Here is a 16,931-nt window from a genome sequence, read left to right on the forward strand (position 1 = left end):
GTAGGCCACAGCTGCCCTAGATGGTGCGTTATTAAGTCAGTTATGCTGGATGGTGCGATATTTTCTGAGCACTTTCAAGGATCTTCCTAAATTTTGGCACAGTTAACAGCCAGATGAACTGATTAGGTCTTTAAGGTCACATTCTCATCAAACCTGGAGAGGCCAGATGAACTGATTAGCTCTTGAGGGTTGCGGATAATACACAGCACGGTCTACTTCCAGGCAATCTTCTGCTTCTTCCCATAATGCAATTCTCTGTGAGCACCTCAACCATGACCACTGGCTCACTTCCATCAAACATCTTCAAATCTCTCTTGACGCTAAATCAGGCACCTCTCTTTACACTGTACCCAGGCTCCACCATCCACCGCCTTTACCAACAGTATGCCTCTGTGTGTTACTATCAGTGTGTAACTCTGTGTGTTACTATCAGTGTGTAACTCTGTGTGTGTTACTATCAGTGTGTAATCTGTGTGTGTTACTATCAGTGTGTAACTCTGTGTGTTACTATCAGTGTGTAACTCTGTGTGTGTTACTATCAGTGTGTAACTCTGTATGGAACTCTGTGTGCTGTGGACATAAGTTGACCTTGACCTTTAATTGCATGACCTGTATGAGTTCCCAATCAGGTGTGATGTGTTCTAAATATATAATAGTAAAAATGATGATAAAGTATGATCAAGTATGATGATGTGTCATACATGTATAATAATAATAATAATAATAATCAGGTGTGATGTGTTCTAAATATTTATTATACGGCTCTTCAGAGTTCATGTGAATGGGCCTTCCGAAGGTTCAGAAGTATGTTAAATCCATTTATTATACGGCTCTTGACTTGAATGGGATTTCCCAACGTTCTACGGTAAATCATTTTCATGTAATTACTACTGCAAACATATAATCACCGCTGTCAATGGCAACAGGTTTTGTGCTTTTGATTTCTTTCATATCACTTTGCAAGTAGTTCGGTCACTTTGTGCATTGGAACTTCATTCAAAAGTGAAAGCAGACGGTTGATCAGCTGTGTTCTAAAGAATGTTTGATTCAAGTTCAGCGTGTGTTGCGAACTATTTGTTTCTCAGCAAAAGCCACGACGAAACGGTAACAAATAAGTGTAAAGAGACATATCATGGAGTTCATTTTTTCGTTTTGGCAAGTAGCCGTATAATAAGCGGGATAATGTATAGAACGCCGGTCATCATGGGAAAATAAGTCCCTTCAGTGCGAAGCAAGAGCCCTCCGCTGCACGTCCCGGTCCAGTTCGCCCTGTCGGGCTTATTTTCCCAATAATGACCGGCCTTTGTAAGGATTGACGGTGTCAAGTTCAATGTGTTTTGGAAGATGTCGAGGTGACCAGACAACAATCTAGCCTTTGTAAGGATTGACGTGTCAAGTTCAGTGTGTTTTGGAAGACGTCGCGTTTAACTGTGTCAAGTTCAGTGTGTTTTGGAAGACGTCGCGTTTAACTGTGTCAAGTTCAGTGTGTTTTGGAAGACGTTGAGTTGCTGCAGTATGGCTCTTTGCTCTTGTGTTCCCAAGACATACGAGAAGCTCACAGAACCGGAAAATCTTCACCCAGTGGCAACACCTAGAACAAGAACAGAACCCACTTGCCCCAGAGTTAAATAAACTGAGTTAAATAAACAGAGTTAAAATAATGTTGAATCTAATCTAAATGGATTACATGATCTCATTATTAGTCTGCATTTGAGTGAGTGTGACTTGCCCCAGAGTTAAAATAATGGGTTACATGAAATCTGGATCACTCTGTGACTGTGCTTATGGGGTTGTGTCGTCTGCTTGTATGACACTGTGTGTGTGTGTGTGTGTGCGCGTGCATTTACAGACAATAGAAGTCCAGACGAAATAGAGAATAATAATAATAATAATATATTTTCCATCCGTAGAGAGCTGGCTGTCTCCCTGGAGCAGAGTGGGCTGAGGCCACATGCCAAGTACTGATTCAGTACACAAATGTACACACACGCACGTACACACACCAATGCGCACACACACACACACACACACACACACTCTCGCCTAGTACACCAATGCACGCACACACTCTCGTCTAGTACACCAATGCACACACAGGCACGACTCTCGCCTAGTACACCAATGCACACACACACAGGCACGCACACACTCTTATAGAGTACAAATTTCGTTGTACACGTACAATGACAATAAAGATTCTATATTACACCAATGCACGCACACAAACACACACGCACCTAGTACACCAATGCGCGCACACACACACACACACTTGTCTCCACAAACACACACAGACCTTCACATAATCACAAATACACACACACCTTCACGTGTTTACAAATTCCTAAAGCTGTTTATGTTCATGCAGGTCTGCACACACACGGTGGAACCCCAACTAGTCACAAGCCACAACGCAAGACTTTCTCATTCACCATTCATGTGATGAGGGCTAGTTAGGGTGCTAGTGTGTGTGTGTGTGTGTGTGTGTGAGAGATGAGGGCTAGTTAGGGTGCTAGTGTGTGTGTGTGTGTGAGAGATGAGGGCTAGTTAGGGTGGTAGTGTGTGTGTGTGAGAGATGAGGGCTAGTTAGGGTGGTAGTGTGTGTGTGTGTGAGATGAGGGTGTAAACAGGGACTCATTCACTTATAAAAATATAGATCATATACAAGACCCCCCCCCCCCCCCCCCCACACACATACAATGTTTAACTCCTTCAAAATGTCCATCTCTCTGCCGTGGCCATTTTCCTTGAGCCTCAAGTGTGATGTGTGTGTGTGTGTGTGTCATATATAAATGAGCGGGGTATTCCAGAAAGGATGTTTAACAAACTCTGTCCAACTCTGAAGCACCGACTGTTTAACCGGCTAGCAATGGATTGGCAACTCATCACCATGGCAGCGCGGAATGGTAATCTACACTGCGTGTTATGGGTTAGGTATCGCTTAGAATCACTGATGGTACTTTAACATAGCACACTTTAAATACTAGTTGGCAGCTGGCGAACGTGCCATTTTGCTACGGAATATATCAATTTTAATACATTTTGAATGGTCAATTTTCCTTTCAAAAAATTCAAAATCACTATTGCTTGATTAGTCAAGAGGGAATGGGGCCTCAAGATCCTTTCTGGACGTCGGCAAATGACCTGGACACACATGGGACAGAGAAACGAGGAAAAGGCCCAGAGAGGCCCAGAGATCCCCAGAGAGGCCCAGAGATGCCCAGAGATGCCCTCTTCTCAGAGTCAAACAAAAGCTGCTTTCTGGAACATTCTCAGTTTTCAACTCGGCACATATCTGAACACACACAGTGGAGGGAGAGAGAGAGAGAGAAAGAAAGAGAGAGAGAGAGAGAGAGTGAGGCATTCCACTCATTCATTAGAGGGAGGTAGTGATCTATCTTTCTTCAGGTCCTCCTACTCAGGAACAGACAACTCAGGGTGTGTGTGTGTGTGTCCTCTCTTTGGTCTGATAAAAGTCTCAGGACTGAAAGAGTGTGTGTGTGTGTGTCCTCTCTGGCAAGATAAAAGTTTCAGGAGTAAGGGACAGAGGGGGCGTGTCTCCCTCCTGGTAAGAGAGGTTGCTGATTGGCTGATTTGAAGTAGGAGCGTGTCCATGCACCTCACTCGTACTCCAGAAACTGTTTGTGGTAGAAGAGCAGATACCTGAAACACACACAGTTAGCACAGAGTTAGTCTGTGAGTGTGTGTGTGTGTGAGTCTGTGTGTGTGAGAGTGTGAAACCAACCCTTCGCTGTTGAGCACATCTCCGATGTTAGTTGTAGTGATGAGTGTGTGTGTGTGTGTGTGTGTGTGTGTGAAACCAACCCTTCGCTGCTGAGCACATCTCCAATGCTGGCTTTAGTGATGAGTGTGAGTGTGTGTGTGTGTGTGAAACCAACCCTTCGCTGCTGAGCACATCTCCAATGCTGGCTTTAGTGATGAGTGAGTGTGTGTGTGTGTGTGTGTGTTAAACCAACCCTTCGCTGCTGAGCACATCTCCGATGCTGGCTTTAGTGATGAGTGAGTGTGTGTGTGTGTGTGTGTGTTAAACCAACCCTTCGCTGCTGAGCACATCTCCGATGCTGGCTTTAGTGATGAGTGAGTGTGTGTGTGTGTGTGTGTGTGTGTTAAACCAACCCTTTGCTGCTGAGCACATCTCCGATGCTGGCTTTAGTGATGAGTGTGTGTGTGTGTGTGTGTGTGTGAAACCAACCCTTCGCTGCTGAGCACATCTCCAATGCTGGCTTTAGTGATGAGTGAGTGTGTGTGTGTGTGTGTGTGTGTGTGTGTGTGTGTGTGTGTGTGTGTGTGTGTTAAACCAACCCTTCGCTGCTGAGCACATCTCCAATGCTGGCTTTAGTGATGAGTGTGTGTGAAACCAACCCTTCGCTGCTGAGCACATCTCCGATGCTAGCTTTAGTGATGAGTGAGTGTGTGTGTGTGTGTGAAACCAACCCTTCGCTGCTGAGCACATCTCCGATGCTGGCTTTAGTGATGAGTGTGAGTGTGTGTGTGTGTGTGTGTGTGTGTGTGTGTGTGTGTGTGTGTGTTAAACCAACCCTTCGCTGCTGAGCACATCTCCAATGCTGGCTTTAGTGATGAGTGAGTGTGTGTGTGTGTGTGTGTGTGTGTGTGAAACCAACCCTTCGCTGCTGAGCACATCTTCGATGCTAGCTTCAGTGATGAGTGTGTGTGTGTGTGTGTGTGTGTGAAACCAACCCTTCGCTGCTGAGCACATCTCCGATGCTAGCTTTAGTGATGAGTGAGTGTGTGTGTGTGAAACCAACCCTTCGCTGCTGAGCACATCTCCAATGCTGGCTTTAGTGATGAGTGTGTGTGTGTGTGTGTGTGTGAAACCAACCCTTCGCTGCTGAGCACATCTCCAATGCTGGCTTTAGTGATGAGTGAGTGTGTGTGTGTGTGTGTGTGTGTGTGTGTGTGAAACCAACCCTTCGCTGCTGAGCACATCTCCAATGCTGGCTTTAGTGATGAGTGTGTGTGTGTGTGAAACCAACCCTTCGCTGCTGAGCACATCTCCGATGCTAGCTTTAGTGATGAGTGAGTGTGTGTGTGTGTGTGTGTGTGTGAAACCAACCCTTCGCTGCTGAGCACATCTCCGATGCTGGCTTTAGTGATGAGTGTGTGTGTGTGTGTGTGTGTGTGTGTGTGTGTGTGTGTGTGTGTGTGTGTGTGTGTGTGTGTTAAACCAACCCTTCGCTGCTGAGCACATCTCCAATGCTGGCTTTAGTGATGAGTGAGTGTGTGTGTGTGTGTGTGTGTGTGTGTGTGTGTGAAACCAACCCTTCGCTGCTGAGCACATCTTCGATGCTAGCTTCAGTGATGAGTGTGTGTGTGTGTGTGTGTGTGTGAAACCAACCCTTCGCTGCTGAGCACATCTCCGATGCTAGCTTTAGTGATGAGTGAGTGTGTGTGTGTGAAACCAACCCTTCGCTGCTGAGCACATCTCCGATGCTGGCTTTAGTGATGAGTGAATGTGTGTGTGTGAAACCAACCCTTCGCTGCTGAGCACATCTCCAATGCTGGCTTTAGTGATGAGTGTGTGTGTGTGTGTGTGTGAAACCAACCCTTCGCTGCTGAGCACATCTCCAATGCTGGCTTTAGTGATGAGTGTGTGTGAGTGTGTGTGTGTGAAACCAACCCTTCGCTGCTGAGCACATCTCCGATGCTGGCTTTAGTGATGAGTGTGTGTGTGTGTGTGTGTGTGTGTGTGAAACCAACCCTTCGCTGCTGAGCACATCTCCGATGCTGGCTTTAGTGATGATGGCGTCGTCACATTTGAACCACTGGTCCTTGTGCTGCCTGATGAAGGTGGTGTAGTGGCCGCTCTCTAGCGTCCCCTGGTGGTTCACCACTGCAAACAGCGAGTATCTGGGAGACACACACACGTTTTTATATCACAGTAATATTACACACACACACACACACACACACACACACACACACACACACACACACGTTTTTCTATCACAGTAATATTACACACACACACGTTTTTCTATCACAGTAATATTACACACACACACACACACACACACGTTTTTTACCACAGTAATATTACACACACACACGTTTTTATATCACAGTAATATTACACAGACACACACACACTAACACACACAAACACTTTTTTATATCATAGTAATATTACACACACACACACGTGTTTACACCATAGTCATATTACACTCACACGCACACATGTTTTTATATCATAGTAATATTAAACACACACACACACACGCACACACAGGTGTGAGGAAGACCCATAACTCCAAAACCCTAAATAAACGTTCCTAACTTGAGGAGGACCAGTCATCTCGATAGAACTCTATGTCAATGTACCGCAATGGATGTACTGCTCAACGGGAAGTTCACATAAAGGACACACACACACACACACACACTTGTTGTGGTTGTTTAGGGAATAAAGGACACACACTTGTTGTGGTTGTTTACACAGTTGTTGTCATTGTTTACTCACTTGTGTTGTTGTTTACTCACTTGATGTCATTGTTTACTCACTTGTGTTGTTATTTACATACTAGTTGTCATTGTTTACACAGTTGTTGTCATTATTTACTCACTTGTGTTGTTGTTTACACACTTGTTGTCATTGTTTACTCACTTGTGTTGTTATCTACACACTAGTTGTCATTGTTTACTCACTTGTGTTGTTGTTTACTCACTTGTTGTCGTTGTTTAGGGAATCCAATTGCTGGTACTGGCCGTTCATCCTGCTCTCCTTACTTCAAAACACACACGCACACGCACACACACACACACACACACACACACCCATGCGCACGCAAACACAGACACACACAAGCACACACACACAAACACTTTCAGTATGGCTGAATTGGAAATGGGGAGAGATGCTAGAATTCTTCTTTCTTACAAAGACAGAAACACACATGCAAACACATAGAGACAGAGAGAGAGAAGAGGGAGAGAGAGAGAGACACACACACACAAACACACACACACCTGGAGGCCATGAAGGGCGTCATGTCCAGCTCGAGAGGGAAGGACACATAAGTGGAGATCTTCTTCCTCAACTTGGCAGAGTGCTCAAACCGCTAGAGAGAAGAGAGGAGATGAGAGAGTGTTCAAACCGCTAGAGAGAGAGAGAAGAGATGAGAGAGTGTTCAAACCGCTAGAGAGAGAGAGAGAAGAGATGAGAGAGTGTTCAAACCGCTAGAGAGAGAGAGAAGAGAAGAGATGAGATGAGAGAGTGCTCAAACCGCTAGAGAGAGAGAGAGAAGAGATGAGAGAGTGTTCAAACCGCTAGAGAGGAGAGAAGAGATGAGAAGAGGAGAGAAGAGATGAGAGAGTGTTCAAACCGCTAGAGAGGAGAGAGAAGAGATGAGAGAGTGTTCAAACCGCTAGAGAGAGAGAGAGAGAGATGAGAGAGTGTTCAAACCGCTAGAGAGGAGAGAAGAGATGAGAAGAGGAGAGAAGAGATGAGAGAGTGTTCAAACCGCTAGAGAGGAGAGAGAAGAGATGAGAGAGTGTTCAAACCGCTAGAGAGAGAGAGAGAGAGATGAGAGAGTGTTCAAACCGCTAGAGAGAGAGAGAGAGAGATGAGAGAGTGTTCAAACCGCTAGAGAGAAGAGAAGAGATGAGAGAGTGTTCAAACCGCTAGAGAGGAGAGAAGAGATGAGATGAGAGAGTGTTCAAACCGCTAGAGAGAAGAGAAGAGATGAGAGAGTGCTCAAACCGCTAGAGAGAGAGAGAGAGAGATGAGAGAGTGTTCAAACCGCTAGAGAGAAGAGAAGAGATGAGAGAGTGCTCAAACCGCTAGAGAAGAGAAGAGAAGAGAAGAGATGAGAGAGTGCTCAAACCGCTAGAGAGAGAGAGAGAGAGAGAAGAGATGAGAGAGTGCTCAAACCGCTAGAGAGAGAGAGAGAGAGAGAGAGAGAAGAGATGAGAGAGTGCTCAAACCGCTAGAGAGGAGAGAAGAGATGAGAGAGTGCTCAAACCGCTAGAGAGAGAGAGAGAAGAGAAGAGATGAGAGAGTGCTCAAACCGCTAGAGAGAGAGAGAAGAGATGAGAGAGTGCTCAAACCGCTAGAGAGAGAGAGAAGAGATGAGAGAGTGCTCAAACCGCTAGAGAGAGAGAGAAGAGATGAGAGAGTGCTCAAACCGCTAGAGAGGAGAGAAGAGATGAGAGAGTGTTCAAACCGCTAGAGAGAGAGAGAGAGAAGAGATGAGAGAGTGCTCAAACCGCTAGAGAGAAGAGAGAGAGAGATGAGATGAGAGAGTGCTCAAACCGCTAGAGAGGAGAGAAGAGATGAGAGAGTGCTCAAACCGCACAAAAAAAGTTTAAATGGAAAATTCAATGTTGCACCTCTCTAAATACACCCCAAATATATAATAACACACACACACACACACACACACACACCTACACACCTCTAAATACACCCCAAATATATAACACACACACACATCTACACCTCTCTAAATACACCCCAAATATATAACACACACACACACACACCTACACCTCTCTAAATACACCCCAAATATATACCACACACACACACACCTACACCTCTCTAAATACACCCCAAATATATAACACACACACACACCTACACCTCTCTAAATACACCCCAAATATATAATAACACACACACACACACACACACCTCTCTAAATACACCCCAAATATATAACACACACACACACACACATCTACACCTCTCTAAATACACCCCAAATATATAACACACACACACACCTACACCTCTCTAAATACACCCCAAATATATAATAACACACACACACACCTACACCTCTCTAAATACACCCCAAATATATAATAACACACACACACACACCTACACCTCTCTAAATACACCCCAAATATATAATAACGCACACACACATACACCTACACCTCTCTAAATACACCCCAAATATATAATAACGCACACACACACACACACACAGACACACCTTCAGGTGGAAGCAGGCCACTATTGGGAGCCTCTTCATGGTCAGCTGTTTGGTGGACTCCTGGTAGCTATGGCAACCGCTGCACTTGATCTTAGCGCTGCTTCCCAGGTGTTCTGGACGCGTAAACCTGCACACACATCACAGCGTGTCAGTAAGTGTGTGTGTGTGTGTGTTATGAGCTGTGCAGGCAGTCTGTGAGGGTGGTGGTGTGTGAGGGTGGTGGTGTGTGTGTATGTGTGTGTATGTGCGTGCGTGTGTGTATGTGTGTGTTATGAGCTGTGCAGGCAGTCTCTGAGGGTGGTGGTGTGTGTGTGTGGTGTGTGTGAGGGTGGTGGTGTGTGTGAGGGTGGTGGTGTGTGTGCGTGTGTGTGTGTGTGAGGGTGGTGGTGTGTGTGTGTGTTATGAGCTGTGCAGGCAGTCTGTGAGGGTGGTGGTGTGCGTGTGTGGTGGTGTATGTGTGTGTGTGTGTGTGTGGTGTGACCTGCGCAGGCAGTCTGTGAGGGTGGTGGTATGTGTGTGTGTGAGGGTGGTGGTGTGTGTGTGACCTGCGTAGGCAGTCTGTGTGTGTGTGTGTGTGTGTGTGTCTGTGTGTGTGTGTGGTGTGACCTGCGTAGGCAGTCTGTGAGGGTGGTGGTGCCGGTTCCGTGGTTCTCTCCGTTGGCGTTGGGGTCAGTTCCAGGTCCGGTTCCGGGGCTGAGTGGCCAGAACGGCGAGGAGGAACCGGGCAGGTCCAGACTGATGTCCCAGAACGGGTCGATCGTCGTGGAAACGCCACTGAGACACACAACAGAGATTGTCAGAATTGTGCCCATTGTGAGGTCAATAAGTACAAACACTAAGGCACATAAAAACATAAAATTATATTTAGCTAAACAAACATAATGGTCTTTAAAAAAAGATGTAGATGTTGCACCACTAAACAGCAGATGGCAGCAGTGAGTTTGTGAATTGAGCAGCTCATGGTAGGTCAGTCACATTATTAGGGCTATTAAATTAATCGCCAACTATTTTCATAATCGATTAATCGGTTTGTGTCATTCTCATAGCTGTCAACATTGAGCTTTAAAAATAAGGGAGATTTCCCGGGTGTCTCACGCAGAATACGGGAAAATGTCAACATTCGTCCCCCAACGTTGGAAGGGTTGCAGTATTAGTCCATTTCATAATTGCAAGCACGTGCATTGGTCAGCTAAACAATACAACAAAGTAGCCTACTTTATTTACGCCTAACAACAGCCTATATTAATTTGGTCAACTTTATACAGCCCTAGCAAGGCTAAAGTTCTGTAATCGATGCCCCTGTGCTTCTCTCCCCTGCGCAAACAAAATGTGTGCGTTCCAAGTAGCCTAGTGCGTAATTCTTCTTCATAAAGTTGAACAAATGCATTTGGTTATTTTAAAGAAAAATATAAATAGCCTGCCATGCAGTTTATGGGCTACAGTGCAGAGTTGGGAAGTTATGGTAGGCCAACTTGGAGTGAATATACAAACAGGGAATTATTTCTCTACTCGTAGCTGACTCTGGATAGCCTGGTAGGCCGATACACACAGTGCGTGCGGCCGTACACTATGCAGGTGCCACTGAATCGTGCTCTCACAACACCCACGCCATCATCTTAAATAGTCTCACTGTCACCTTCAAGCAAGCAAAACGATGCTTTGAAAACATCTGTTTCGCTGGAAGGGCAAGGGGGTAGCAACAGGACAACAGTAGCCTACAGAGACTGACAAGTCCGTTAGTAGAGCTAATGTTATGAGATTGTTAAAATATGGGATATTTACGGGAAAATATTAAAATGGGAAGACTGCGGGAAAAAAGTTAAAATACGTGAGAAACCCGGAAAAAAACGGGAGGGTTGACAGCTATGGTCATTCTTTAAGGAAAATACATCAATATTCTCTGCTTCTTAAACATGAATATGTTCAGCTTTACTTGACCGTGCACTGAAGATGTTTGGCGTGTGGACAAAACAAGCCATTTGGAGTCATAATCTTGAGCTTTGAGGAACAACTATTGATTTTTTTTCACTATTTTCTGGCATATTATCAATGAAACAACTAACATCGATTAATCGAGAAAATAATCGGCAGATTAGTCGACTATGAAAATAATCGTTAGTTGCAGCCCTACACACACACACAAATGCATACATGCTAACATGCATACACACACACTTGCAGAAATGCACACACATACACATACAGACAGACAAACAGACACACAGACAGACAGACAGACACTGTGTCTTACTGGCAGACACACACACACACACACACACACACACACACACATACAGACAGACACACACACACACTGTGTCTTACTGGCACGCACGCACGCACACACACACACACACACAGACAGACAGACAGACACACACACACACACACTCCTGTATCTTACTGGCAGACTTGGCAAGTGACGTCGGACTGCAGGCCACCGGTGAAGATTTGGTCGATGATGCAGCTGCAGTGGTTTGGGTTGTTGGCCTTCTTACCATTGTCATCTCCTGAATGGACACACACACACACACACACACACACACACACACACGCAAGCACACGCGCACACACACACACACGCAAGCACACGCGCACACACACACACACGCAAGCACACGCGCACACACACACACACGCACACACACAGCTGTTACAAATTCAGTGGCAACCCTCAAACTTCATAGAGAATGAGATAGTATAAGTATATATACTCTTTTGATCCCGTGAGGGAAATTTAGTCTCTGCATTTAACCCAATCCGTGAATTAGTGAAACACACTCAGCACACAGTGAACACACAGTGAGGTGAAGCACACACTAATCCCGGCGCAGTGAGCTGCCTGCAACAACAGCGGCGCTCAGGGAGCAGTGAGGGGTTAGGTGCCTTGCTCAAGAGCACTCCAGCCGTGCCTACTGGTCGGGGCTCGAACCGGCAACCCTCCGGCTACAAGCAGAGATGGAGCAGACACAGTGTGAGTGTGTGTGAGTGTACATGTGTGTGTGCGCGTGTGTGTGTATATGTATTTGTGTGTGTGTGTGTGTGTGTGTACATATATGTGTGTGTGTGCGCGTGTGTGTGTATATGTATTTGTGTGTGTGTGTGTGTGTGTGTACATATATGTGTGTGTGTGTGTGTGTATATATGAGTGTGTGTATATGTGTGTGTGTGTGTATATGTGTGTGTGTGTATATGTGTGTGTGTGTGTGTATATGTGTGTGTGTGTGTGTGTACAGTGGGCATCGCTTTCAAATGGCCACTTCAGTCGCGCATTACAAGGCGTGAAGCTGCGTGAAGCTTTAGTACCACTTTCAGCCACTGTGCGTCGCTCTGCCACTGTACATCGCTCTGCCTGCCGCCCCTTCTGAAAAAGCTCGATTTACCTCGATTTAGGCTAACGGAAATCAAAATTTGCTGTCTACATTATTGTCAGTGTTGGGTTAACGCAACTACGCAAATCAAAACAGTGGTGTGATAATTGAGCCAGTAGAGAAATAACTGTTCAGAATTAATCTGTAGCCTTGGGTATAGGCTTCTGCAACGTTTTTAACAGGCTACGCTATAGAGGCTTAGACAACTACGACCCACGTTTTGGTTTCGTAAATTAATTTGCCCTACTTCTTGACTGCAATGTAGTCAATTGACTGCTTGACATGTCATTTTTATTTTTCTGTACAATAAACAAATACATCTGATTTATGCCGCAGAATTACATTCATATTTGGAATTTACATAGTCCAATACATCGTTACACTACGTTAGTGTTTCCCAAAACCATAGTAGCAACGAACGTTCGCAACCACTATCGTAAAGTTGTGTAGTTACAACTACACCACTAGACCTGTGGTAGAATGCTAGTAGAAGCATAGTTCCGGGGATCTTCATGTCAAAGACGTCACTGACGCCAGTTACTTGTTTGCAAATTAATCATTATAAATATATTTAGGTTTCTAATTGATATTTACACTTCTAACCACCATACATCCATATTTTAAAATGCCCAAGGCAGAAAATACATAAATTAAAAGTCAATTTCAGTCAAATCTCAGAGTCAGCTGAGAATATGTAGCCTTTGATTTTCATGGGGGGTCCTTGTTAGTTTACGCAAACCAAGCCAAGAAGGCTGATTCTGATTTTGATAATATGATCTGCACAAAAAATAAACTTAGGTAAACAACGATGTCAATATTGTTGTCAAAATCTTAACCCAGATTCGAACTCTTGGACAGGGGACTGGTAACTGCTGTGCAACGGCGGCTGTCATCTGCCGGACTTAACGCAATGCACCACAGAAGTATGTGCAGGTGCCCGTTCACGCTACTAAACGTCATTAACCACCTTAGTCCAGACTACTAAAGTTTGGAAACTATCATGGTCCAAACTTACAGTACTATGTAAGTACGACAGTTTTGGTAAACAGTCGTAACTTACATGTTGGTTAGTTGAACGATGCATCCTGTTAGTAAAAAGCTGACCTCCGTAGTTGTACGGGAAACGCACCCCAGATCAGCTTGTAGGCCATTAGCAATCTGTTTATTTTATTTTATGAAGTCTACACAGTAGATCACATGCCACATTCTCACTTTCAATAGACAGATGCAATAGCCATTGGTCAAGTATTGAGTATAAAGCAATTAAGATAGTACCCTATACAAAAAGTACTTCATACTATCATAAAAATTCGTTAAAACTAACAGCATTTTGCAACTTGACAAAACACTGGATTAAATATCGTAGGCACAGGAGAAAACTTGTACATCTATTGGCCCGTGGGGAGATCACATGCCAGTTGCCTCTCCCTTCAGTGCTATGACTCGTTTGGCTGTGAGCTTGTTTCACCAAAAAAAACTATTGCAGATATCAATGCGTCTTTGTTCATGGGTTTGGTCTCACAGCAGAGGCTTAGACAACTATGACCCCCATTTTGGTTTCGTAATTTGCCCTACTTATTGACTGCAATGTAGTCAATTGACTGCTGGACAGGTTATTTTTATTTTTCTGTACAATAAACAAATACATCTGCTTTATGCCGCAGAATTAGGCACTTGGCCAGCCTATAGAACGGGCACATTTTGGAGAGAATAGAGAATGTACGCACGCAAGAATCTGTAGGCTATTTGCGGCTGGTTACCAGCAAACAATGTTTAATGCATTAACTCAAGACCTCAAACATTTTCTAAACAATACAAACAGAAAGGATGCAGCAGGCAGCAAATGTAGAAGAGTCATTTCCAGTGGAAGAACAAAATGCTGAATGAAGCCCAAAGATATGAAGGCATATCTGGCATATATCTGGCAAGTAGTGGGGGGTAGGAGGATTACTGTTAGCGCAGGAGTTATATAAAATTCTTCAACAGAAGGCCTGCCTCGAATGCAGGCTTGCCCAAAAAAAGGCCTGTGGTTTGCGCAGCCTACAGTAAGTAGGTCTTAGTGAGTTAGGAGTCCTCTAGACTTCTTTTCAGCTGTCTCAGAAGTGGAAAGTTGCGTTCGTTGGTGGCAAGGCCGGATTAACAATTCATAGACCCTTGGGAACAAATGTCTGATGCTGCCCCCCAGCCAACGTGAATCGGGCGGTCAGTTAATAGGCCTATCGTGAAGATTTGTATTGCCATTTAAGGCACGAGCGCATCTGTGAGGCCAAGCCTCACCAAGTAGCCTGTTTGTTTACAACTAACATTACATTTAATTAAACTGCTTATAGGCTATGCCGAAATAGTTTCAACATTTTTAATATCAGTGTCGGGTGAATTAGGAAATGCCTTATGGCTGAAAGCTGCTTGGGATCCCCCCTGTCAAGCAATAACCATACAAAAAGTTAAAAACAGATGACATGATGCGCGTCACTGACATAATGCGCAAATAATATAGCCTAGATATTCCAATATATTCGAATACATGTGTTTATTTTAGAGGGGATATTCGAACGTCATTTTTGAGCAATTTTGACAGCCCAAGTCCACTGTAGGCTACGCCAATCGTCTATTAACACCTTCCACCTAACCCTGGTGAGTGGGGGTCGCTATAAAGCGTGTGAAATAGCACCATTGAGTAGCCTATGCGAAATAGCCTTAAAAACGTTCCGGTGTTTAGTGCCTTCTGGTTTCTCCACCTACTGGTTTCCTTGCGCGTGCATGCGCTGCAGCAGTTGTCAGGCATTCACAAACAAGTCGTTTTAGGCGGTTTGAAGTCGCTTTTCATACGCCATGAGCGCTCGGCTACATTACAGACAAATGACATGTAAAAAATATATGTTTTGAAAACTAGCATTAAACTGGATGCGATCCCGCAAAAGCAACACACGCGTGACTCTCTCCATCCTGATTCCCTACTCTTTGAGCCAACTAATATGTTACGTGAATGAATTAACTATTGTAGGCTACCATTATTTAATAACGTAGGCAACACCCAGGTAACATGTTGTCCAGGCTATCTGAAACAAGGGGTTGCCTCTCATCTACAACAACTGGTTACCTTGGGCTGCTACAGTCGTCAGTGCACTGTGCACAGTAGGCCTATGCTACTCTTTGTGGTTGATCAACTAAAAATAAAAGATGTATTTGGTGATGACGTTATTGTAGGCCTAGTAGACCTAAATTCTGAGAAATTAAATGGTACGAGAAACGGTCTACATAGCGCACCAGACCGCGATGTCTTCAAGGGTTGAATGAAGGGAGTTTGCAAAAAATAGTGTATTAAGTCAATAAACATTCTTAATTTTCGAATGTCTTTGTCAGGGAACATCTGACTTTTAAAAACCATAGGCCTGGTAGTCGCTCAGACAAGGAGTTATAAGATAAAGGCAATACCATTTGTGTCACCTAATGCAGTTCAGTGAATTAGCAAGATACCATCAGAAGGCAACAATCATTGTGAGTTGCGACCACCTAGGCTATGTTATAGACGTTCTATGAGGTACCAGTGTTTAGCTGTGTCACAAAACAATAAGCTTTGTCAGACTACTTTTAAAATGATATTCAGGGCTATATACATTTTAAACATTCGGGGCTGAAGACCCGACAAAGCCTTGCGTTAATTCTTCAGGTGGGAAGTGTCAGGAATTTTCATACGAGAGACGCTCTCATTGGTGGTTAGTATATGAAGTAGGGAATTGAATCCAATCACATTATGAGAGATGCTGAATTTAACATAAACTGCGATGTTTGATTGTAAATTAATGTAAATTTAGCCGGGACTGTAAGCTGGCACACGTGGGTGCTCGATGTTTTCAGTGGGTGCCCGAGAGACGGAGCATCCACGGTATCGGCGCCTATGACAAGCGTATCTCGCGGTTACATCCATTACAAACAAACATGCAATGTGAACGTCTGGGATTGGGGAGAGCACTAAATGCTCTTCTGAATAAGCACGAAGTCAAGCCTTTAAATGAAAAACACTCTCTAATAATCAAAGAAATAAACGCTAATGAAGTAAACTTGTGACCATCAAAAATCATTTATAGCCTGTAACTCCGTGATAACAGGACGTAACAGGAAGGCATTTGGCTGAGCAACGGAGGTTAATATGCTCTATATTTTGTCCAAATGATGTCTGTCTATCATCGTTGCACTCGGAGAAAACCAGAATGTTTAATTTGTCCTGCGTTTCTTCTACGGCTGCAAACGGGATTCACTCGCTGTTAACCAAATATTTCTTAATTAGGGCAGGGCAGGCATATTTCTGGCTACTAAATTATTTCTAAACCAGTCTGCTAAAGTCTGTAGTGAAGTCTGTGTAGGGTTTTCCAGCTCCATTTCTTTTTACGAGACACCCTGCTCACTTGAGACCTCTGCCGGTTGTTGCAGCGTCACTGGAAATATACAAATTAAAGTCGCGTGATGCCGCGTGATCACGCGCGCGGACCGCGAGGGAAGCTGACCAAGTCGAAGCACTGCCTTATGTACATTAAAACTCATGCCAGTAGGCCTATTTATTTTTTTTAGTTTTTCT

The 16,931-nt window shown here is 44.4% G+C and overlaps 1 protein-coding gene across 4 annotated transcripts in view; it reads right to left on the reverse strand.

Moving 5' to 3' along the window:
- Positions 1-1,870: 1,870 nt before the first annotated feature.
- The window catches only part of LOC121705009 (ubiquitin carboxyl-terminal hydrolase 22-like), a 24,599-nt gene continuing 9,538 nt past the window's right edge, over positions 1,871-16,931 (reverse strand). For all 4 annotated transcript variants that reach the window (XM_042085676.1, XM_042085673.1, XM_042085674.1 and 1 more), the window contains 7 exons: positions 11,389-11,494; positions 9,591-9,758; positions 8,985-9,111; positions 7,009-7,100; positions 6,708-6,767; positions 5,740-5,889; positions 1,871-3,663 (listed from right to left, as the gene is read on the reverse strand). In XM_042085676.1, coding sequence (XP_041941610.1) covers positions 3,621-3,663; positions 5,740-5,889; positions 6,708-6,767; positions 7,009-7,100; positions 8,985-9,111; positions 9,591-9,758; positions 11,389-11,494 — 746 coding nt within the window. In that variant the 3' untranslated portion in view covers positions 1,871-3,620. The remainder of the gene's footprint in view (positions 3,664-5,739; positions 5,890-6,707; positions 6,768-7,008; positions 7,101-8,984; positions 9,112-9,590; positions 9,759-11,388; positions 11,495-16,931) is intronic.

The sequence above is a fragment of the Alosa sapidissima genome, chromosome 3 (assembly GCF_018492685.1).
Source record: "Alosa sapidissima isolate fAloSap1 chromosome 3, fAloSap1.pri, whole genome shotgun sequence".
In the NCBI taxonomy this organism is placed as follows: Eukaryota; Metazoa; Chordata; class Actinopteri; order Clupeiformes; family Clupeidae; genus Alosa; species Alosa sapidissima.